Consider the following 22,990-nt stretch of genomic DNA (forward strand, 5'->3'; position numbering starts at 1 on the left):
TAAACACTACGAATTAAAAAATCAGTATACTCACGAAGGGTCATTAGTGACTGTCTTCACTGCACGGAGCAAATCTGTGCTGGACATTGTGAGAAAGTCCAGTCGAACCCCTGCTCCTTTGGCCTTCATGTGAACAATATTGTCAAACTGGTCTCCAAACAACGGAATGCCCACCACAGGGATCCCATGGTAGATCGCCTCATAGATGCCATTGGTGCCACCATGAGTAATAAAGGCTCTGGTTTTAGGATGACCTAGCAAGGAGAGAAATTAAGGGCAAGTATTAATTATAACTCTAGAAAAAAAAGTGAGTCAGGGAAAAAGGCACAGAAAAGGCAAAAATTCTCTACACAACATTATCATGACCATGGGACTGTACTGAATTCCTTTCATGTCTTAGCACAAGGAGCACAGCAACTCCACAGCAATTCAGTGAAAGCACAGAGTGGAGGCAGAGTGTGAAAAATAGAAAGATTTTGTGTAATGGACGAAAACGGCAGAGCTCCAACCAAGTGGAGCAAACAGCATGTGCAAGCACAGTCAGTGGTTCAGGAGAGAATGTTCTAAAGTAACAGAGAAGCCACTGCTCTGGACAGGTTGGCTCCACACAGTAGGCGTTGGGTGTTCATTTTGATGGAATCAGACGGAGGGTAGTCAATACTTCACCATGTGTAGGACCATTTCATGTTGTGGGGTCTTCAGGGGAGCAGAGTAAATGAAGAGCCATTAATGAAAGAATACCATTCCCACTGATATGAAATTGCCCTACAGTAAGGGGAACAGGGAGATGTAAGTTGATAGAAATAAGAAATGGAGGGGAAAAGTGATTTAAATGTACCTGAAAAGTAATTACAGTGAGGTAAAAATGGATCCTCCTATCTCGAATGGTACTGTCTGTCCAGCATATTCACATTAGTCCTTCATCTGTTTTCTCCAGGACTAGATCACAGTTGTCATAAATGCATTAGTGTTGACTCCCCTCTCCTGAGCAGCCATTCCTATGTCTCAGGTGTCTCCTGATACTTACCGAGAAGGTCATTCTGGGGGATCCATTTGTACAGCCGAGTGTTGGAGCCCAAGGTGTCTGGCTTCTTGCCTTCAAATCGCCAAAGAACCTGTTAAGATGAAGCTAGCTTCTTATTTGGTCAAATGTCAAGTTCCTCCTGCTAGATTTCTGGAGATATTAAGAATCAATGGTGATAAACGCCAGTCCCTAAGGGCCAGGCAGTGAGGATGGATGATGTGAACAGTGAAGAACAACTACAGCAAGGATGCAAGTTTTCCTCACTGTCCTGCAGTTAGTCTCTGAGTTTCAGCCTGGCACCTTAACGTTTAATCAACAGCAACTTAGGTAAAGTTAGGCCCAGTAATGTTAAGCAGAAGGAGTTAAGAACAGTGTGAATGTAATTCCAGTTTAACAAAAATTCCTTCAAAGTTACAAATATATACCAGGTTTTGTTTTTTTTTTCAGCATATATTTATAACTTTTATTTTCCAATTTCACTATAAGTACTTGCCCTTGGTATTTGATTTAGTTCACATATAATCACTTCTATCATCAGTATTTTACTAGATTAGACCCTTGTGTTGTGGCATATGGTCACTTCAAGAGCAAGTTCCCAAGTTACCCCTTGTTTCAGAATTCATAGACTAAGACCCCAGTTGGAATTGAGGTTGGTAAATCCTGTCCTACATACTTCTTTTTTTTTTTTTTTGAATAGCAGAGCAAGCAGTACCATGACTAGGCCCATTTTGAAATGTGGATGATGGAAAATGCAGTTGGTTTTTAAAACACATAAAAAACATTATCTAAATAAAAAAAGTGGTTGATCATATTTGGCCGAGATTACAAAGGATGATTTAATACCCATTCCAGTTTTTAAACATATATTTTATATTTTGTTTATTTAAAGAAGTTTTCTTCATATAATATTTTCTGTTTATGGTTTCTTCTTCTCTAAACCCTCCCCTGATTGTTATCTCCCCTTCTATTCAAATCCATACTTTCTTTCTCTCTGTTTTTAGGAAAAAAACAATCATCTAAACCAATGGTTCTCAACCCTTGGGTTTTTGAACCCTTTGGGGATCGAATGACCCTTTCACAGAGGTTGCCTAAGACCATCAGGAATATTACATATTTACTTATAATTCATAACATTAGCAAAATTACAGTTATGGAGTAGTAGCAAAAGCAATTGTTTGGCTGGGGGTCACCACCACATAAGTAACTGTATTAAAGCACTAGGAAGGTTGAGAATCACTGATCAATATATATATATATATATATATATACACATACATATATGATAAAATAAAAGTAAATCTAGAATAGCAGAAATCCCATTTTAAAAAGAAGGAATTATTTTCATTCATGTGTAAGTTTGTGTCATGTTAAAGTAATCTATTGCCTTCTTCCCTTTTTTGTATTAGGTTATAAAGCTTATAAAAAGTAAATTTTGGCAAATTCAGTATTCACTGAATTGTCCTCCCAGTACTATCCTGTATCTCTGTATTTCCTTTGTATCTCTGCTCCTCCTATCTAACATTTCTAAGCCATATACCCCTACCCTGGAATGTATGAACTCATTGTGGCTGAACCATGAGAGAATTTACCCCAAAATATATCTTACAAGACAAACTATTAGCATTTGTCCCCTATTTCTGTGTCACAGGTGACTTCAGACATGAGGTATAGCTAGCACAACACCTTTAGTTTCCCGTAGGAGATTTCTGCAATCACACATGAACAGGATATGACCATCTTAGTGAGAATGAATCTCTGAGGCACTGTATCTCACCTTCTGTGGAATCTGCGCGAGGCCTGCTGCAATAATGTTGGTCCTTTCTTCTGTTAGGTTACTCACCATGGACCCCAGGGAAAATACCACAACACCATGTTCTCCAGAAGACTGGACAAAGTCTTCTATTTCCTGTTGATGAAATATCAATCCATCATTTAAAAAAAAACAGCAACACCAAACAACCTGCATCAAAACTGACACCAACATCTAAAGGAAGAAACTGAGCAACATTAGACATTATTAGACTACTGGGTGCTTTAAAACTATTCGCATCCACATATAAGATGTAGAGCTGTAGCCATTTATAAGGTTACAGTTCTGTATTACACATATGTACATGCTCAAACAGCCTTAGAACACAGTCACCCTTTTTCACTATAATATTAAAAAACAAATTTGTAATAATTAAATCCAATGTTCTTTTTTCCCTTTTTCTAATTTACTGTAACTTATGTTTATGTTCTCATAATTTTGACTAGTCTAGTTACAATAATGATCCCTATGGTATTTTCATATTATTTTACTTTTTTTGTGATAGCATTATGGTTCTTATAGGCTATTATCATGTGTCCTTATCCCCTATATTTTAAGGCTTAGCTATATATATATGTTTTTGTATGGATAGACTGTTATTGTTAACTAAAATCTATTAGTTGGTTCCTAGGTTGCTGCTTCATATATAATTACCCTTCACTGCTATCTTCTTGAGACACAGCAATCACTTCTCTTACATGAATACTCAGGAGTGGTGCACAAAATCTATTTCTAATTCTTTGAAAACTTCATTTTCTTTTAGTATTGGTTGTATTTTAATAGAGATTAGATAGTTTTTTTGGAAAGAAAAGATATTTTCTCTTTGATATCACTCTCTTTTACTGTGTATAAATGTGCAACTATATATGTATATATAGTATGTATAAGTATGTATTTGTTGGCAAGAAAGTGCTTATTCTTGTCTGTTTCCTTTAAGAAGCAGAGAAAGCAATTGTGCACCTCTGATTTTTTTTTTTTTTGGCCAGACTATAGTGGTTTGGAATAAAAAGGCTCCTTACAGACCCATAGTGAGTGGTACTATTAGGAGGTATGGTCTTGTTGGAGAATCTGTGTCCTTGTTGGAGGAAGTGTGCCGGTTAATCCCAGCACTCGGGAGGCAGAGGCAGGCAGATCTCTGTGAGTTCGAGACCAGCCTGGTCTACAAGAGCTAGTTCCAGGACAGGCTCCAAAACCACAGAGAAACCCTGTTTTGAAAAAAAAAAAAAAAAGAAGAAGAATGGGCTAATATGAATTCTAAGAGTTAGTAAGAATCCTGAGCTAATGGGCCAATCAGTTTATAACTAATGTAGACCTCTGTGTGATTTCTTTGGGACATAATGATTGCGGGAACTGGGGAGGATGGAAACCCTGACAACAATTTAGTCCAGGACTTGGCTCTTGGTTCATATCTCTGAATTTTGTGTTCATTTATTGTTTTTTTGCATAGTAAGATTTTTAGCAATATTTATTATTAGAGAATTTCATTCAATGTATTTTAACAAAAACCTTTCTCTTTCCAACAGTTCTTCCCTTTACCATTCCATTCTTTTCCTATAAACTTTGAGAAATTTTCTTTTTTCTCTCATCTTTCCCCATTGAGTCTAGTTTCTGGTGCCAATCAAGCCTTGGGGGTGGGGCCTGCCCTCGTATATGGACAATCTACCATGCATCACATCATTAAAGAGAGCTGACACTCCCTCTCCCAGCAGCTAGAAACACCAATAGCTCCTCAGCTCATTGTGGGATTTTATGCACACTCAGATTTAAGAAGCTTTACTTTAATTCAGTAGTTCTTGTCCTGTGGGTTGTAACCCCTTTGGCAAACGTCTATCTCCAAAACTTTTAATATTATGGTTTATAAACAGAAGCTAAATTATATTTAAGAAGTAGCAACAGAAATGATTTTATGGTTAGGGCTCATCGCAACAGGAGAAACTGTATTAAAGGGGTTCAGCATTAGGAAGGTTGAAAACCACTGCTCTAACAGAATCTTATTGAGTTAATGTTACCACAATGCTGTCATGATTATCCTACATGTATTTTTTACTTCCTGCATAGTCCTTCCTTTGAAACCTCTGATCCTAAATATCTCAAGTAATTTTCTTTCCATAATAGTTAGGGTACTGTACTACAAAGAGGGACAGGTTCTTCTTTGGTGTCCTGAAGTTCTCACTTTGGACCATTTATTCATGAACATCTGTGAAACCATGTTTTTCACTTAGGACTGATTGGCTGATAGTTATTGAACTGAAACTCCTTTTTATTTATTTATTCTTGGATCATCAAAGAAAAGATTTATAAATGTGCAACATGAGGTTTTTTTCCTTTCTTTTTAAAATTTCTTTTTTTTTTATAAAGAAAACAAGCTATTCTTTTTTATTTTACATACCGTTACCAGTTCCCACTTCCTTCCCTCCTCTTATTCCCTTCACTTACCTGCCCCGCCCCCAACCACTCCTCAGAGAAGGTGAACTGAATCATCTACTGATGCTAGTGAGGATAGGTCTTGTATTTTAATGACCTTACCCTCTTTTTAAGCTTTAATTAGAATGCAGGGGGATAAAGAAGACAATTTTCCTAGATATCTCAGTTTTAATGGATGGGCAGAATCTTATTATAGTTGTAGGTTTTTTGATGAAAAAGGACCTTCTTGGTTTGAGGTCTTAGTTGCTCCCTCCCTTAACCCTGGGAAGGAACTGACTCTTTCCCCTGCTTTTCATATGGGATATTTGTCAAGAATTGTCTGAATGTCATTCTAGCATGTGATCCCCTAGCTCTTGCCTTACAGATTCCATACAAGAACAATTGTACCTTCTTCAGTGAGCTTTACTATAACAAAATCCAATGTGTAGCCAAAATTGTCCTAGATATCTTGCCACAAGTACATGCTCATTTTTGGAACTTGCTTTCAAGGTACTGTTTTCACTTTTCTTTTAATACAACAATGGACACAATTTACCATTTCTAACCAGAATATATCTCCTTTTAATTGTTCTTTGTCTTAGCTAAGGATTCTAATGCTGTGAAGAGACACCATGACCATGGTTACTCTTATAAAAAAAAACATTTAATTGGCTGGCTTAAAGTTTAGAGGTTTGATGTAGGGGGCCCTTCTGTTTGTGTGTTGCTTTTATTGGTTAATCAATAAAGAAACTGCTTGATAGGCCTGATAGGGCAGAACTTAGGTAGGTGGAGAAGACAGAACTGAATGCTGGGAAGAAGAAAGGAGAGAGAGAGAGAGAGAGAGAGAGAGAGAGAGAGAGAGAGAGAGAGAGAGAGAGAGAGAAAGAGAGAGAGAACTGCCATGGAGATGCCAGGTCAGACATGCTAAATCTTTCCTGGTAAGTTACAGCCTCATGGTAAACACAGATTAATAGAAATGGGTTATATCAAGATGTGAGAGTTACCTAATAGGAAGCTAGACCTAATTGCCAAGCAATGTTTTAATACAGTTTCTGTGTGATTATTTCGGGTATAAGCTAGCTGGGCAGCTGGGACAAACAAAGGGTCCTCTCTCCTAGCAACAGAGGTTTAGTCCATTATCATCATGGTGGGAAGCATGGCAGCATGCAGGCAGGCATGGTGGTAGAGAAGGAGCTGAGAATTCTATATCTTTATCCACTGGCAATAGGAAATGAACTGAGATCTTGGGCATGGCTTGGACGTATATGAGACCTCACAGGCTGCCTTCACAGTGACACCTTCCTCCAGTAAGGTTACATCTGCTCCAACAAAGTGATACCTCCCAGTAGTGACACTTCCTATGAGCTTACGGGAGCTGGTTACATTTAAACTACTTACTACATTCTCTGATGTTTATTTCAGAAATATTTTATACATATTAATATGATGTCAGGCATGGTGGCACACACCTTTAATCCCAGCACTTGGCAAGTAGAGACAGATGGGTGTCTAAGAGTTTGAGGTCAGCCTGGTCTATCGAGTGACTTCCTAGACAACCATGTTATATTTTGTTGTTGTTTGTTTTTTTTTTTTTTTTTTTTNTTTTTTGAGACAGGGATTCTCTGTGTAGCTTCAGCTGTCTTGGAACTTGATCTGTAGACCAGGCCGGACTCAAATTCACAGAGATCCACCTGCGTCTGCCTCCCAAGTGCTGATATTAAAGGCATGTGTCACCACCATTCGGTTTTACAAAATGTTTAAAATGTGTATTTTAATGATTTTCATTAATATAATTTAATTAATTTATTACATTTATTTATTGCGTATATGAGATCTGAAGACATTTTTTTGAGACTTACCTCTCTCCTTTTGTCATTTGTGTCTCAGGACCTAACATAGATTTATATAGGCTTTGTTGCAAGGGCCTTTAAGCCCCAACCACCTACGGGGCCTGTGTTTTATATACTTTACGCTTTTTGTCAATCTATTCTTTCAAATGCACAGAAAACTTTTAGTATCTAATGAGAGCAAGCACGTGCTTCGGAGGAATGATTCCCATCCTAAAGGATCAAAATTGTTGAAAATTATTAAAATTCAAAACTATTTTCTATTATTTCAATACAATTTATTGTACAAATTATTCCTAGTTATCAGGAGTAAACTGCACTCCCTCCTCTGCTTCCTTCTTTCCTTTCTGCTGTGGCCAGCTCTCCACTACTGAGACACTTTTTAGGTTCTCACTCTGCCTCCCTCCTTCATCTCTGGATGACATTGCCATTTCCTCAATGTGAAGCTAGAATCTCTGTACAAGATTTTTTTCTTTGGGGGTCACCAACAAGCTCCCAAATCATGATACAGAACCTTATTAGTTTTGAATGCTCAGCCTAGCTTAACCAAGTTTCTGGCTAGCAACTTTTACTTAACCTGTTTCTTGCTATCTACCTTTGCCTTGGAGATTTTTCACCTTTTCTTGTTTTCTTCCTGTTGCTGTGTCTGGCTGGCCTATAGCTGCCTGGCTTTTGGCCCCGTAGGTGTCCCTTATTAATTCCCCCTTCTCTCATTCTTCTCTTAAAGCCTAGCTTTCTCCTCCTGATTAGACCAATCAGGTGCCACAGGCAGGGAAGGTCAAACAAACACAGCACATCTTTACATAATTAAACAAATCAGCACAAACAAAAGTAACAGACCTTTGCACAGTTAAAACAATATTCTACACTACAAACACATCTCACACATCTTTACCTAGTTAAAACAGTATTCCTAAACAAATGTGTGAACTTATATATTTCATTTATAGTCACTAATGAAGGGACGATTTATGTGACCAGAGAGATACTGAGTTTTCTTCACTAGGCCAAACTGTGTGCTCTCTCTCATCTTTACTTTTACTGCCAGGCAAGGTGGCCTTTCCTCATTGTAACATTGTTGCCTGCTTGCTGTCTGTCTTCAGAGGTAGAATTGTTGGTGTTTCTGGGTGAGTCTGTGCACACTTTGTGTCTCTGTGTACTCAGCACTTGCCTGTGGGGTGGCCCTGTCACTTATCTATATGTTCTGCGTGAATCACTGAGGTCATCTCTGTGTTGAGCAGTACTCTGTCCCTGTCCTTAGATGTCCCACAGGGCTTCAGAAAGGAAGTCCAGACTCTTGTGATGGACTAGTACAGGTGTTTCTACTGGCCAGTTTCTTTATCTAAATTTCTGTGACACTCTGAGTTTGCCACAAACGTTCTGAAGGAATAAAAGATAGTCACTTTTGCTAAATATGCAAGGGAAAGAGAAGAAAGAAAACAGGAATTTATTTTACCTTTGGCAGAGGTTTCGCAGGTCTGCAGTGGAGTCCTCCAACAAAATCAAAGTTTGGTAAGACAGGGTGAGGAAATTCTAAATCCCAGTAGGTTCGAATAAGCCATATATCTGCCTTCCCCATCATCTCAGAGAGGGTCGTGGGTCGTCCTGAAGAGGAATCAGAAAAGTAAAGGTAGAACAAAATTGTCAGGTGGAGATGGACATGCCATGTAGTCTTCTGAAAATACTTTTGATAATGTAGCCAGAGTTGCTTGCAAGTGTGTGTGTGTGTGTGTGTGTGTGTGCACATGTGTGCGCATGTGTGTGTGTGTGTGTGTGTGTGACAATCTTGGAAATTCATGATTACCAGATATCTAGATATGCCATTTCAATATAATTAATGTCATTGTCTATGAATACCATTTGTAATACTCAGGGAAATGCCCCCTTAGAACTGGTTTACCCTATTTTAGCTGCTGGAACCTTGAAGTGTAGTTCTCTAAGGAAATTGAGAATTTTGTGCTGTTTTGTTTTGCTTCAACACGCATATTCTGATGGAGCACAGGGTGATCCCAGTGTCACTGTGTAGCCAAAGTTGACCTTGAACTCCAGATCCTCTTCCTTCACGTCTCAACTGCTGGGATTACAGATGTGTGCTGCCATGCCCATAGTGTAAACGTCTGTGGGGATTCTGTTTCAGAATTTCATTTTGAGACAGAGTTTCACTGGATTGTCCTGGTTGACTTCCAAGAGAAGTTTGATTACCCCTGTGTCCCTTATCTTGGTACTACTCTTAAATTATGACTGAATGCATGTATACCTATGTTTGTAAATAATAAGCAAAGGTAAGTCATAGATTATGGAATGAGACATTTATTCCCTACTATTTTTTCTTTAAAAAAGAAAACATTTAAAACTCTATAACTAACAATGTTCATGCTCATACTTGAACATTTTAGTGTTTACCTGTGCCTGCAGCTGCTCTGAGCACGAGACCCTGATGGCATGAGAGGGGTTTCTGGTGGGCCCGCAACTGAAAGGTCCTGAGAGCTGGGGCGTGGCCAGAGCCCTATAAGCTGCCTCTGAGCACAATAAAGTTGACATTCTTGTATCGAGAAAAAAAAAGGTATTTACTTAATTGCACTTGTGTGTGTGTGTGTTTATGTGCATGTGCACGCACTGTTTATGTGTGTAGAGCTCACAGGCCAGAGGACATTTGTAGGAAGTCATTTTGTCCTTTCATTTCTTATGCCCCATGGTTGGGTTTAAGATCTTCAGATTTTTGGAAGGATGTGCCTTTACCTGGTGAGCCAGTTGCTGGCACCATTAAAGGTTTAAAAGAGAAGAATTTTAGACACCTGGTGACTGAATTTGGATTCTCTATAATCTTTCATTCATAAACTTGCTGTGTCTGAGACAGAGATGGGTGTGTCACAAATGTGAAAAAACTCATTATGTAAAGTCAGAAAGATTTCAAATTTTAAATAAAATAACTAATTATTTTTAGAAGTGATAAGTTCTCCATGCTGTATAGGTAACCATGGTAGAAATGTCTGTTAATCTTCAATCTATATGTCTGTTACTCGAGAGGACATTGAATGAGTTTAAAATAATTATTTTAGGGGTCAGCCAGATGGTCCAATGGGTTAAAGCATTTGCTATGCAAGGTGGTAAGCATGCTTCCATCCTGAGGATATGTATGAGCATGTAAAGAGAATAGACTCCAAGGCGCCCTCAAATTCCACTTGTGTGCCTAGACACACAATCCCCCAGCCCGTGCACAAATAGATAATAGTGATACTAATGATGGTGATGATGCTAAGGATACATTTCACTCAGGTAAAACTGTTCTAAAAAGATGAGATAAAATAGTAAATGCCTATGTACTTGCTTAGAAAGCCCACAAAGCATTGCTTGGTGAGTATGTACCATTCGAAAGTGTCTTGGCGAGTCATAGACAAGGCTTTCTAATTTACCACTGGGACATAGGCTTTTATACAGTTTTGAATTAGGCAGATAATTTCACAGTTTTTTTTACATTTTTACTGATGACTGTCTATCCTGTTGTTTCAAGTTTACTTTCAATGACACAGAAAATTTTGAATACAGCAATCCCAGATGACCATGGCACTTACCCAATACTTCACTGTAAAACTGATTCCACCTCTTCTCGTTAAACATTTGTAGCCAAAAGTCAAAAGAAAGCACATAGATCAGATTTTGTACCCTCTCCATGAATGTCATTCGATCACTCAATTCTGAAAAAGCAACAGGCACATAGGAAGGAGGTAGTGGTAGTCCTCCACTGTACTTTTCGTACTTGAAGCCAGGAAAGAATCGGAGACTGTACACCAGAGGTAACTTAAAAATCTCAGCCAGCAGTTCACCACAGGGTAAGAATGGATCTGCTACTATGACATCAAAGCTTGAATTACGTAGTTTTGTCATAAGTTCCTTGTTTAAAACTGCATCTTTGCAGAAATGCTCAAAATATTCTGACTCGAACAAAAACAGTTCTTTCAACATCAAAAAATATCCCCAAAATGATTGCTTTGGCAACTCATAAATGTGTTTATTGAAGGCTTCTTTGAAAAATTCTTGTGCATCAGTCATGGAAAATGATGCAGGATATGTTTCAAATTCAATAGCAGATGTGTTGTCCACTTCATAAGAAAAGTAAACTGAGGGTCTCAGAACAGTCACTTCATGGCCCTTCTTCACAAGCTCTTCTAGGATTATCCTTAGGTTGAGCCAATGGCTGAATTCCACTGGCCACACCAGCACCTTCCCACTACTTCCAGATCCAAAGAAGCCACTCAGCTGTAGCAGGAGCAGGACTACTGTCATTTTCATAGACATCTTGGCTAAGTTCAGAGTTGCCTTTCAAATGGTGATTTCTCGATTCTTACAGATAAAGAAAAGAGTAGTATTAGTTAAAGTATAACTTGTATCCGCCAAAGCAAATAGAAATGAGATAGCCATAGTCTCTGGATACCAAGTGCAAAAACCAGAAGGCAGATGTGATCATGTGAAGTGACTACCGATTCTCAGTGACCCTGAATGAGTAATTTGTCTTTGATATGCTAGAGATTTTAAGACATTTTTCTTAGAATAGTGAAAATAAACTTGTGCTGACAGTGGTGGCACGCGCCTTTAATCCCAGCACTAGGGAAGCAGAGGCAGGCAGATCTCTGAGTTGAATGTCAACCTGGTCTACAAAGGAGTTCCAGGACATCCAGAGCTACACTAAGAAATCTGAAATCTAGTTTCAAAAAAAAAAAAAAAAAAAAAAAAAGAAAGAAAAGAAAGAGAGAGAGAGAGACATAGAGGAAAAGAAAGGAGAGACAGAGATAGACAGAGAAAGAAAGTCAAAATGAACTTGTCAAAAAACATAGGTTGATATAAATCCTGAAATAAAAGCCACACTGCTGAGGCAAATTATCTTTCTTCATAGTTCAGTGACTTTTCCCCATGTGAATGTATATGATGTGTTAATCTTGTATCACATAACTCATCAGTTTTAGACCTATAGTCCAGAGGTTCACAGCATAATCTCTGACGTATGAATCAACCACTGTAATAAAGTTTAGAGAAGTACAATATCCCAGAAGTATGTACTATATTTTAACCTTTCCACTTGATTCAGACTTTGCCAACTGCTTATCTACTTCCTTATGTTATTATTTTATTATTTTGAGGATATCATATAAATTGTGTTATAAAATGGGTGTTTCGTGACTGGCTTTCATATTTCCAAAGTCATTTTTATTATTTAAAAATGGATTTTATTAGGGAATAGTTGCGATAAAATATAAAATGGCCATTTCCCTTCAGGTATAGATTTCTAATAGAAATTTTTTTCTTTAAACTTTTTATTTTAATACTTTTTAAATAAAAAATACCAATCCAAATTTCCACTCCCTCTCCTCCTTCCAGTCCCTTCCATCCCCCTCCCATTCCATCCCCTCCAATCCTAATAGAAGGCAATGCACCCCACCCTGTGGAAAGTCCAAGGCCCTCCCTACTACATCTAGGTTGGGCAAGGTATACATCCAACGAGAACAGGATCCCAAGAAGCTAGTACATGCAGTAGAGATAAATTCCAGTGTCACTATCAGTGGCCCCTCGGTCTGCCCCAACTGTCGACCATATTCAGAGGAGCTAGTTTGTTTCCATGTTCATTCCTCTCAGTCCAGTTGGTGTTGGTGTGCTACCATTAGCTCAGGCAAACTGTCTCAGTGGATGAACCCCTCATTGTCTTGGCTTCATTGTTCATACTTTCACTCCTTCCACTCTTCAACTGGATCTTGGAAGCTCAGTCCAGTGCTCTAATGTGGGTCTTTGCCTCTGTTTCCATCTGTTGTTGGACAAAGGTTCTATGGTGATATTTGTTGTCTGAGTTTTCTGTCTTGTCCAGTCCCTGCAGTCGTTAAGTCCCAAAGAAGTCACACAGAGGTCTACATTAGTTATAAACTGATTGACCTATTAGCTCAGGCTTCTTATTAACTCTTATAACTTATATTAACCCATTATTCTTGTCTATGTTAGCCACGTGGCTTTTGGTACCTTATTTGGTGAGGCAGTCACATTTTGCTTCTTCCAAGGCTGGGTCAGGACTTCCTTCTTCCCAGAATTTTCCTGTTCTCATTGACCCGCCTGGTCCTTGATCCAATGTGGTTGACTATATCCACATAAAACCTAAAAAGCTTAAAAAATTCTGGACACGAGAATATAGAGTTTAACACAGCTTTCTGCTGTTTGCTGGTGGAGTGCCACAACTCTATTAGGTGAGATTTTTTTCTGACTCAGCAGCAGAAAAAAAGCCATGCCATTTTAAAATGCTGGCTTTCAGGGCCAGGCTGCCAGTGCGACCTCTGACTATATCAGGCAAAAGGTCAGGCTACAGAGCACTTGAGTTGTGTTTGTTAGCAGTATGCTGCATGCGGCTTGCTTGATGGCAACTTGAACAGGCAGTGTACCTGGAACTGGGGCAGTGTTCACAGCTCAGAGATTCAAGCAGCTCTGCTACACTGGACTGTGCAGAGCTAGCAGGAACTACTGTATATGTCATACTATTAGTGCAGCTTAAGTTTTCCACTGGGCAGGCAAACAGGTAGTACCATATTACCCCTACTAATGGTGCAAAAAGTTGTTTTTAAGAAGTGCTTAGCATTTTAAGAAGTGCTCCTGGACAGTAAAGAATTACAGATTCACAATAAGACAGATTCAGACATAAAATAACTCTAAATGGGTCACAGTGTAGGATAAATGTACATAGGCTTGGAAGAGAGAAGAAAAAGAGTATAGAGAGTCATAAAATAAAGTTAATGCTTCAAAAAAGGTAAAGTCTTTAATGAGACAAAGTACAGATAGTCATAGATTAGAAGGAGTAAAGAAAAATAAGCCACGTAAAGATAGAGAATACACAGAGTCTGGATTATGCATATTATTGTGTTTTCTTTGGATCTTTTGACTGTAAGGAGCTAAGCACAGAGAGAAATTTTATTGTATGTGCTGCTAAGCTAAACCAGCATATATCTTCTAAAGGAATCATTGGTGCAGGACAATTGTCTATATTCTGTCAATTATATTTTAAATAAATGCTGATTGTCCAATAGCCAGGCAGAAAGTATAGGCAGGAAAACCAGACAGGCAGTAGAGGTGGGACAATGACACAGGAGTATTCTGGAAAGAAGGAAGCTCTTTCTACAGTCCTGCCCAGACCACGGAAGAAGCAAGATGTGACCTACCCTGCCAAAAAAAAGGTACCCAGCCATGTGGCTAACATATACTACAATAATGGGCTGGTATACATTATAAGAGCTAATATGAAGCTTGAGCTATTGGGCCAATCAGTTTATATCTAATGAAGACTTCTGTGTGATTCTTTCGATGCTAAATGGCTATGGGAAATGGGCAGGACAGAAACCCCAACAAGCAGGCCCTTGTGTTACAAAATGGCACCCACATGGCCAACTGCATCCATGTAAAGCCTGACAGAGCTTGGGAAGTAATTCTGGGCAGAAAAGAATAAAGTAAAGCATGGCTTCTTGGTAGCAGCAATTTCTCAGGTCTGCTATGCTTGCTAGAGGCAAGCAAGTGCTCTCATTTAAGAGAGGCTTCCTCACTCAGCTTTAGCTGCAAAGCCTTGGAGCCCTTATAAGAGGTCCTGCCAAGAAACACTTACATAGTGTTGGTGAAACTCCAACTGCATGCTGTTTGGCTTTCAGCTGTAACAGGTAAAAAGCTGTGCTGTTTTAAAATGCTGGTTTTCTGGGCTATCCTGTAAGTGCAAACTCTGACTCTTTGAGGCAGGAGGTCTGGCTACAGAGGGAACATTTGAGTGTTGTTTGTGGACACACTATTGCAGCTTGCTTGCTGGCAAGGACCTTGAAACACCTTAGAGTTGTGGCAATAAACATGGCTCTGGCTGGTACCTCAGCCATAATGCTGAAATCTCAGAAAGCTAAGAAATGGGCTGGATCTAGCCATCAAAGACACAGCATTAATCCTCTCCATATTGCTTAGCAAATTAAAGACTCATGTGGTTAGAAAAATAGAGAAATATATACAATAAAGAGAGAGTCAAAAACAAACAACTCTCCCCAAAAAATCTCTAAATGGTTTACACTGTGTTAAAAGTATATGCAGGCCAAAGGTTAAAGTCCTTAAAATAAAAAAGAAAGAAAGAGAGTAGTTGGGTGTGGTGGTACACGCCTTTAATCCCAAATCTTGGGAGGCAGACAGATCTCTGTGAGTTCAAGGTGTGGTAGCACACACCTTTAATCCCAACACTTGTGAGGCAGAGGCAGGTGGATCTCTGTGAGTTCAAGGACAGCCTGGCCTACCGAGGGGATTCCAGGACAAAGATAAACAGAGAACCTGTCTCAAAAAGCCAAAAGTTAAAAGTAAAAATAAGAGAAATAGAGGTTAAAATAAAGCCACATAAAAATGAAAAATACACAGAGAATCTTGATACTGTATGTTATTATGCTTTCTTTGAATTTTTTGAATGTTGAGGAAGGAGCAACAACTGCTAAAAGATAAACAACCTGGTATTGGCATAAAAACAGACAGGATTTCCAATGGAACTAAATTGAAGCCCCAGATATCAATCCACACATGAAGGACTATCTGACTTTTGACAAAGAAGCAAAAAATATAAAATGGAAAAAGAAAGATATTTAACAAATGGTGCTGTCATAACCGGATATCAACATGTAGAAGAATGAAAATAGGTTTATATCTACTGCCAAGCAGAAAACTCAAGCCCAAATGGATCAGAGACCTCAACATAAAGCCAACCACACTGACCCTCATAGAAGAGAAAGTAGGAAATACATTTGAATGCATTGGCACAGGAGATCACTTCCTAAATATAACCCTATAGTACAAACACTGAGAGCAGCAATTAATAAAAGGACCTACTGAAGCTGAGAAGCTTAGGTAAAGCAAAAGACACAAACAAATGGCAGTCTATAGAATGGGAAAAGAGCATCATCAAACCCACATCAGACAGTGGGTTGATCTCCAAAGTATACAAAGAACTCAAGAAACTGGTCACCAAAATAACAAATAATCCAATAAAGAATGGGTACAGACCTAAACAGGGAACTCTCAAGAGATGATCTAACATGACTGAAGAAAATTAAAGGAAACACTCAACATCTCTAGCCATTAGAGAAATGCAAATCAAAACAACAGTGAGATTCCATCTTAAATCTTTCAGAATGACCAAGATCAAAAACACTAATAACAGCTTATCATAGAGAGGTTGTGGGGTAAAGGGAACACTCCTGTGGGTGGGAGTGCAAACTGGTGCAGCTCTTTTGGAAATCAGTACGGTGATTTCTCAGAAAATTAGGAAACAACCTACCTCACGACCCAGCTGTTGGGTATATACCCGAAGGACGTTCAATCATACCACAAAGACAGGTGCTCAACTATGTTCATAGCAGATTATTTGTCATAAAAGAAACTGGAAACAACCTAAATGCCCCCCGACCAAAGAATGGTTAAGAGAAATGTGGTGTATTTTCACAATGGAGTACTACATGGCGAAAAAAAATGACATCTTGAAATTAGCAGGCAAATGGATGGATCTAGAAAACATCATATTGAGTCAGGTAACCCATATTCAGAAAGACAAACATAATATGTAATCACTCATAAATGGCTTTTAGATATAAAGCAAAGAAACCCCCAGAACCTAGAGAACAAATGAGACTCTAAAAGAGACACACAGGGATCGAATACACGGGAAGTAGAAAGAGATAAGATCTTCTGAATAAATTGGGAGCGTGGGAATCATGGGAGAGGGTAAAAGTGGAGTGGGAAGGAAGAGAGTAGAGAAAATTATATAGCTCAACAAAAACAATTAAAAAAAAAAACAACCCCCTCACAGGTGTGTCCTATACCTTGGACTTTAGTTAATTCCAAATGCACTCAGGTTGGCAATTAAGATTGGCCACCACACATGTTTTTGAAAACTATAGTTGATGAGGTGTTGATCTCTCTCTCTTTCTCACGTGTTTGTGTGTATGTGATGTGAGCAGGCATGTGAGTGGTGTGTGTATGTGCACGTGTGTGCACTAATTCATGTGTATGCTGAAGACAGAGGACGCCCAGTATCTTGCCTGCTCTCTCATTCACTAATTCATCACCTATTTTATTCACTAAAGACAGGCTATATCACTGAACCCGAAGGTTGTCACTTGTTACTAGGTGGCCAGTAAGTCCTGGTATCTAAGGGTCTCCCCCCCCCCCCCCGCCTCCTTCCCAGAACTTATGGACATTCACACAAACATGCTAGGTTTCCACACATGATGGAAATTAGATCTAACTCCTAAGTCTGGCGCAGCAAGTATTCTTAACCACTGAGCAATCTTCCCAGCACATATTCATTATTTCAAAACAACTTATATAGAAATATTGAAGTCACAGCATAAGTATGAAGAACAAAGGTAAATTGTATTATTTGTTAAAAGGGACATAGACATATACACACGCACTTCTACACACTGCAACAGTGAAAACATACCTTTTTTGAGTTTTGTTTGTGATATCTAAAGTTAAACTTGGAATCTTACATCTGTTCCCAAAGATTAATTATGACAATGAGGCAATTTTATTATTAATTTAATGGGATAAGTGGAAACAAAATTCATTTCACAAAACAAGTAGTTTTTCAAAATTTATTTTTATTTTGTGTCTTTATATTGAGTCTGCATGTACTTCCACCAGAAGCCAGAAGAGGGTGACAAACTCCACTGAACTGGTGTTACTGGTGGACCTGTAGGAGAGGAGTTAGTGTTCCTAACTGCTGAGCCCATCTCTCCACTCCAAGTACTGTCTTGGTAGATCTTTAAAAAAAGGTTATTCAGAGGCTTTGTGCCCAGTGTGAGACCAGCACCAATACTGGTATCCCAAAGACGAATATGGGGCCAGGATTTTTACACAGCTCCAATCCTGAACAATTTGTCTAGAAATTTTTACTACAAAGTCTGCAATAAGCAAATTGAAAACTTCTTCAATACTTGCAAAACCATGTTGATATCAATAGTGGTCTTCTTAGTGATCTTGCATCCACAAACAGCCTCTGAGACACCTTCATTCTTTGGGGGAGTATGTGAGAATGAAGTGTATAATTGTGTATTTTTATATGTGTGTGCCCATTTGTGATGGGGGCACACCTATCAAGGCAAGCATATGGGATGTCAGAGTACAACCACCAGTGCTATTTTTCACCTTCCACACTTCATGAGGCAGGGTATCTTTTGCTGAGCAAAAGGCTAGTTGGCCTGAAAGTTTGCAATTCTGTCTCAGACTCAAATTTGGCTTGCTTACACTGGGCCTACAGGTTATAGCTTTGATATGGGTTCTGGGGATCCAAGCTAAAGGAGAAAGTCTTGACAGATCAGTAATTTACCCTTGGAGTTGTCACCTCCGCCATAGTGTTTTTGGCATAATTTTTAAACTATAAAAATGAATTTCTAAAATTCATTTTTATACTCATATTGTGTACTCATGTTGGCTATTTTAATTTTACTGGGTTTATTTTTCAGTTTAATTTGAGGCATGAAGTACAATTAAGTGCAAAAATTAAGTGTACTCATGTTGGCTATTTTAATTTTACTGGGTTTATATTTCAGTTTAATTTGAGGCATGAAGTACAATTAAGTGCAAAAATCGTTAATTCTCTGGGAGAAAAAAAAATCCCTAGAATTGACAAATAAGACTGAGAAGCTGTCTTGTCACAGAATGAAGGACACTACCCCCACCGCCTCCCCTGCTGTGATGCACTGGAGCAGGTCCATGTGTCAGTGCTCCCCACTTCAGCTACTCCCTTTTCTTCTTCTTTCCAGATTTAGTAAATCTCTGGCAGCAAAAGAGGCAACACTTTGTGATGACGAACATCACAGTCAGCACACAGGCAAGCAGGAATCCAAGCACATCCAGAGAGTGGTACTGGTACCAGGTGAGGTCATGCGCTGCCACACGAAGGTGCTTGGCTCCCTTGTGGCGCATGACATACTCAATCCAGAAGACGGCTCTGTCCAGGGGCTTCACTGGCTGGTCGTGGTGGATTCTTGATAGCCGCATGGCATTCTCCTTATAGCTAAAGACATCACCATCAAAAGCCAGTTAGTTTACTTAAGTTCTTCAAGCCTAAGAAAATTTCTGGAAAGCATCATGAGACTCAGTAAATGCCACAGAGGAATACTAGATACAGTATGGTTTTGACTGGGACATATTTGAAGGTTTGCCTGGAAGTTGGTAGTTTCCGTGAAATTCTTTGCAAAACTGAAATAGGAAACCATTTTGGGCAGGAAATCTTTCTAGCAGAGTAAATGTTAGTAAGCTGTCCCAGGCATTGCAAAGTAGGTGGCTCAAAACAGTCTGAAAATGATTGCATTGATGCTTTTGAGAAGGCATTGTGTCTTTGAAAGTCTTTGAAAACTCAATAAAAATACCAGGAATATTGAAAAGTGGGTAAACTGGCAAAAAGGAACATACTTTGCACAAGACGACATAAGATGTAGCCCATTGAGCTCACCAAGGCCAGCGGGACTGGGACTGAATAAGCATGGGATGAAACTGGACTTTCTGAACGTGGCAGACAATGAAGGCTGATGAGAAGCCAAGGACAATGGCACTAGGTTTCGATCCTAATACATGAACTGGCTTTGTGGGAGCCTAGCCTGTTTGGATGCTCACCTTCCTGGTCCTGGATAGAAGTGGGAGGACCTTGGACTTCCTGCAGGGCAGGGAATCTGGACTGCTCTTCATTCTCGAGAGGGAGGGGAAATGGAGTGGGGGGGAAGGGGGAGAGGGAGAGGAGAGTGGGGGGAGGGGACGATGTGTGCAAGGAGGGGGAAGGAAATGGGAAATTTTTTTTGCAACAACTAAAAAAATAAAACAAACAGACAAACAAACAAAAAAAAGATGTAGCCCATTGATCGCTTGCCTAGAATGCTTGAGAGTCCCTGATTTCCCCTGCCCCCCCAGTACTTCTAAGAGAGTCATAAACATAGTAATTACAAGGATGTAGAGGATGTGGTAATTTTCAATTATTTTTTAATTTATGTATTCTAATTGTTTTTCCGTGTGCCATGGAGGTGTGGTATGTACCATGCAGCATGCGTGGAGGTCAGAGGAAAACATGTGTGAGTCTATTCTCTGCCTTTATAATGCCATTTTGTGTGTTGAAGTCAGGACGACAGGCTGATCAATGCTAGGAGTCTGTGGAGGAATTACTAATATAAGTGATTGCTGGAGTGTAATTCAGTACAGCAGCTACTAAAAGAGCAGGGATTTCCTCACTAATTACCCTGGTTTTAGCATTCTTCCCATTAGGAATCTATTTAATGAAATAATACATAATATTTCAAAACGATAACATAAGGCCCATGGTTTTTGCAGCACTGATCATGATAGTTAGGAACTGGAATTGACTGAGGTGCCCTTAGTGAAATGATGGATAAATAAAATGTGGTATAAAAGCATAGTTGAATATTATTTAACAATTATAAAGAAGGAAATCTTCTTTTTACAATTACACTAAGTTGTACAAACTCGGCCCTAAATGAAAACACTGTCCATTCTCATCAGTGTGTGGAACCACAGAGTTGATTTCATAGACGTAGAGAGTAGCAGAGTAGTAACTGGAGTCTAGGAAGGGAGACAGTGAGTGGAGATAGAGAGAGGTCAGCTAATATATACGCCCTGCCACTGGCGAGCAGGATAGTGCTCTACAGTGAGTCCGTGACTGGACTACAAGTCACATGTCTTATTGTAGCTGTGGAATGTGCGAGAGGAGACTTTCAGCATGGACAAAAACAAAATTCTAAATGCTTAAGGAGATGGAAATGGTAAGTAAGATATTTGGTCATTACATATTGTACATTTATATACACATATGCACATATATGTACATTCTTAATTTGGGCAATTCTACTTTGGGCAATGAGTGAGAATTGTTTAAACAATATGAATTTCAGAAATTTTAGTTATTGACTTGTAATATTTACTACTTCTTAGGTGCATTATTCTGTTTGTTGATTTTATCCTATTTGTGGAAATTGTGTCCTATCATTTAGCAAGAGAAAATATTTTACATAATCAAGTTATTTTAAACTAATTTCTTGTATAGTTAGTCTCTAGGGATACTTTGCAGTTATGATTGACAGTAAAAGCTCATTCCATAGTGGTTAAGTGAGTTTTATGTTGTTGTTATAAAACTCAGACTAAAGATCTGAAAAATGCTACTATAACCTTGGAGAGAACTTATCCAGACAATAACCATTGAATAAATTCACTGTACTCACGAAGGGTCATTAGTGACTTTCTTCACAGCATGGAACAAATCTGCACTGGACATTGTGAGAAAGTCCACTCGAAGCCCTGCTCCTTTGGTCTTCATGTGAACAATATTGTCAAACTGGTCTCCAAACAAAGGAATGCCCACCACAGGGATCCCATGGTAGATCGCCTCATAGATGCCATTGGTGCCACCATGAGTAATAAAGGCTCTGGTTTTAGGATGACCTAGCAAGGGGAGAAATTTAGGGCAAATATTAAACATAAGTCTGAGAAAGAAAATGAGAGGCAGAAGGAAAAGGCACAGAAAGGGAAAATATTCTCTAGAGAACATTATCATACCCATGAAACAGAACTTAATTCCTCCAATGTCTTTGATCACAGAACACAGCACAGCCACAGGGATTATGTGAAGGTCACATAGAGTATGTGTATTTTGGAAAGTAGAAAGATTTTGTTCAATGGACAAAAAAGGGCAGAGCTCCTTCCAAGTGGAGCAAACAGCATGTACAAGTTCAGGAGAGAATGTTCCCCTAAGAAAACAGTGCAACCCCTGCTCCAGATGTCTTGGCTCCAAGCAGTAAGGGGTAAGTGCTTGTTTTGATGGAATCAGACTGAGGAAAGGCAATATTTCATCACATGTAGGAACATTTCATGTTGTTGGGTCTTTTGTGAGCACAGCATGGTAAGTTAGGCCTTCTTAATGAAAGAATACCATTCCCACTGGAATTTCAAATTGCTCTACAGTAGGGGAAAAGGAAGATGTTAAGTTATAGAAATAGGATGTGGAGAGAAATTAGAAGTGACTTAAATTTATCTGAACAGTAATTAGCGTGGCGGTGACAATAGAGTCTCTCATCTCAAATGTTACTATACAGAATAGTCATATCAGTTCTTTATCCTTTTTCCCCAGGACTAGATCACAGTTGTCATAAATGCATTAGTGTGGACATCCCCCTCCTGAGCAGCCATTGCTATGTCTCAGGTGTGTCCCGGTGCTTACCGAGAAGGTCATTCTGCGGGATCCATTTGTACAGTCGAGTGTTGGAGCCCAAGGTGTCTGGCTTCTTGCCTTCAAATCGCCAAAGAACCTGTTAAGATGAAGCTAGCTTCTTATTTGGTCAAATGTCAAGTTCCTCCTGCTAGATTTCTGGAGATATTAAGAATCAGTGCAGATAAGGGCCAGGCAGTAAGGAAGGATGATGGGAACCGTGAAGAACTGCTACAGCAAGGATGCAAGTTCTCTTCACTCTCCTGCAGCTAGTCTCATGCTTATCCGAGTTTCAGCATGTCACCAAAGGTTTAGTCACCAGCAACTTTGGGAAAGCTTGGTCTGGCCATTTGAAGCAGTAGTTAAAAAGTGTGTGAACGTAATTCCAGTTCAACAATCCTTCATAGTTACTAATATCTACCTGGATTTGCTTTTCCAGGATATATTTATAACAGTTTTTATTTTTCAAATCCACTATAACTATTTGCCAATAATATTTGAGTTTGCTCATTTATAATCCCTTAATCATAGATATATTATTAGCTTAGGCCCGAAGAGTGACTGTGTACAGACATGTTCACTTCAAGAGCATGTCCTCGAGTTACCACCTTTTCCAGCATTAACAGGCTCAGTTCCTCAAGGTGGACTTGGCGGTTGCA

At 39.1% G+C, this 22,990-nt stretch overlaps 2 protein-coding genes across 8 annotated transcripts in view; both read right to left on the bottom strand.

Moving 5' to 3' along the window:
- Positions 1-22,990, bottom strand: part of LOC126506293 (UDP-glucuronosyltransferase 2B31-like) — a 56,390-nt gene that overhangs the window by 2,080 nt on the left and 31,320 nt on the right. For 3 of the 7 annotated variants that reach the window (XM_050149715.1, XM_050149714.1, XM_050149716.1), the window contains exons 5-6: positions 22,344-22,431; positions 21,349-21,568 (exon numbers count right to left, since the gene is read on the bottom strand). In XM_050149715.1, the coding sequence (XP_050005672.1) occupies positions 21,349-21,568; positions 22,344-22,431 (308 nt within the window). Of the gene's footprint in view, positions 1-34; positions 255-1,027; positions 1,116-18,622; positions 19,140-21,348; positions 21,569-22,343; positions 22,432-22,990 lie in introns of those variants that run through there. The other 4 variants (XM_050149711.1, XM_050149719.1, XM_050149713.1 and 1 more) reach the window with 3 other exon arrangements.
- On the bottom strand, positions 2,763-11,420 carry LOC126506227 (UDP-glucuronosyltransferase 2B31-like). The gene is made up of 3 exons (XM_050149610.1): positions 10,657-11,420; positions 8,541-8,689; positions 2,763-2,930 (listed from the first exon to the last, which is right to left on the bottom strand). The coding sequence occupies exons 1-3, from the start codon at positions 11,378-11,380 to the stop codon at positions 2,763-2,765; spliced, it is 1,041 nt and encodes a 346-aa protein (XP_050005567.1). The 5' UTR covers positions 11,381-11,420.

This window comes from Alexandromys fortis, unplaced genomic scaffold (assembly GCF_014885135.2).
Source record: "Alexandromys fortis isolate MF-2015 unplaced genomic scaffold, M_Fortis_MF-2015_v1.1 scaffold_0, whole genome shotgun sequence".
Taxonomy (NCBI): Eukaryota; Metazoa; Chordata; class Mammalia; order Rodentia; family Cricetidae; genus Alexandromys; species Alexandromys fortis.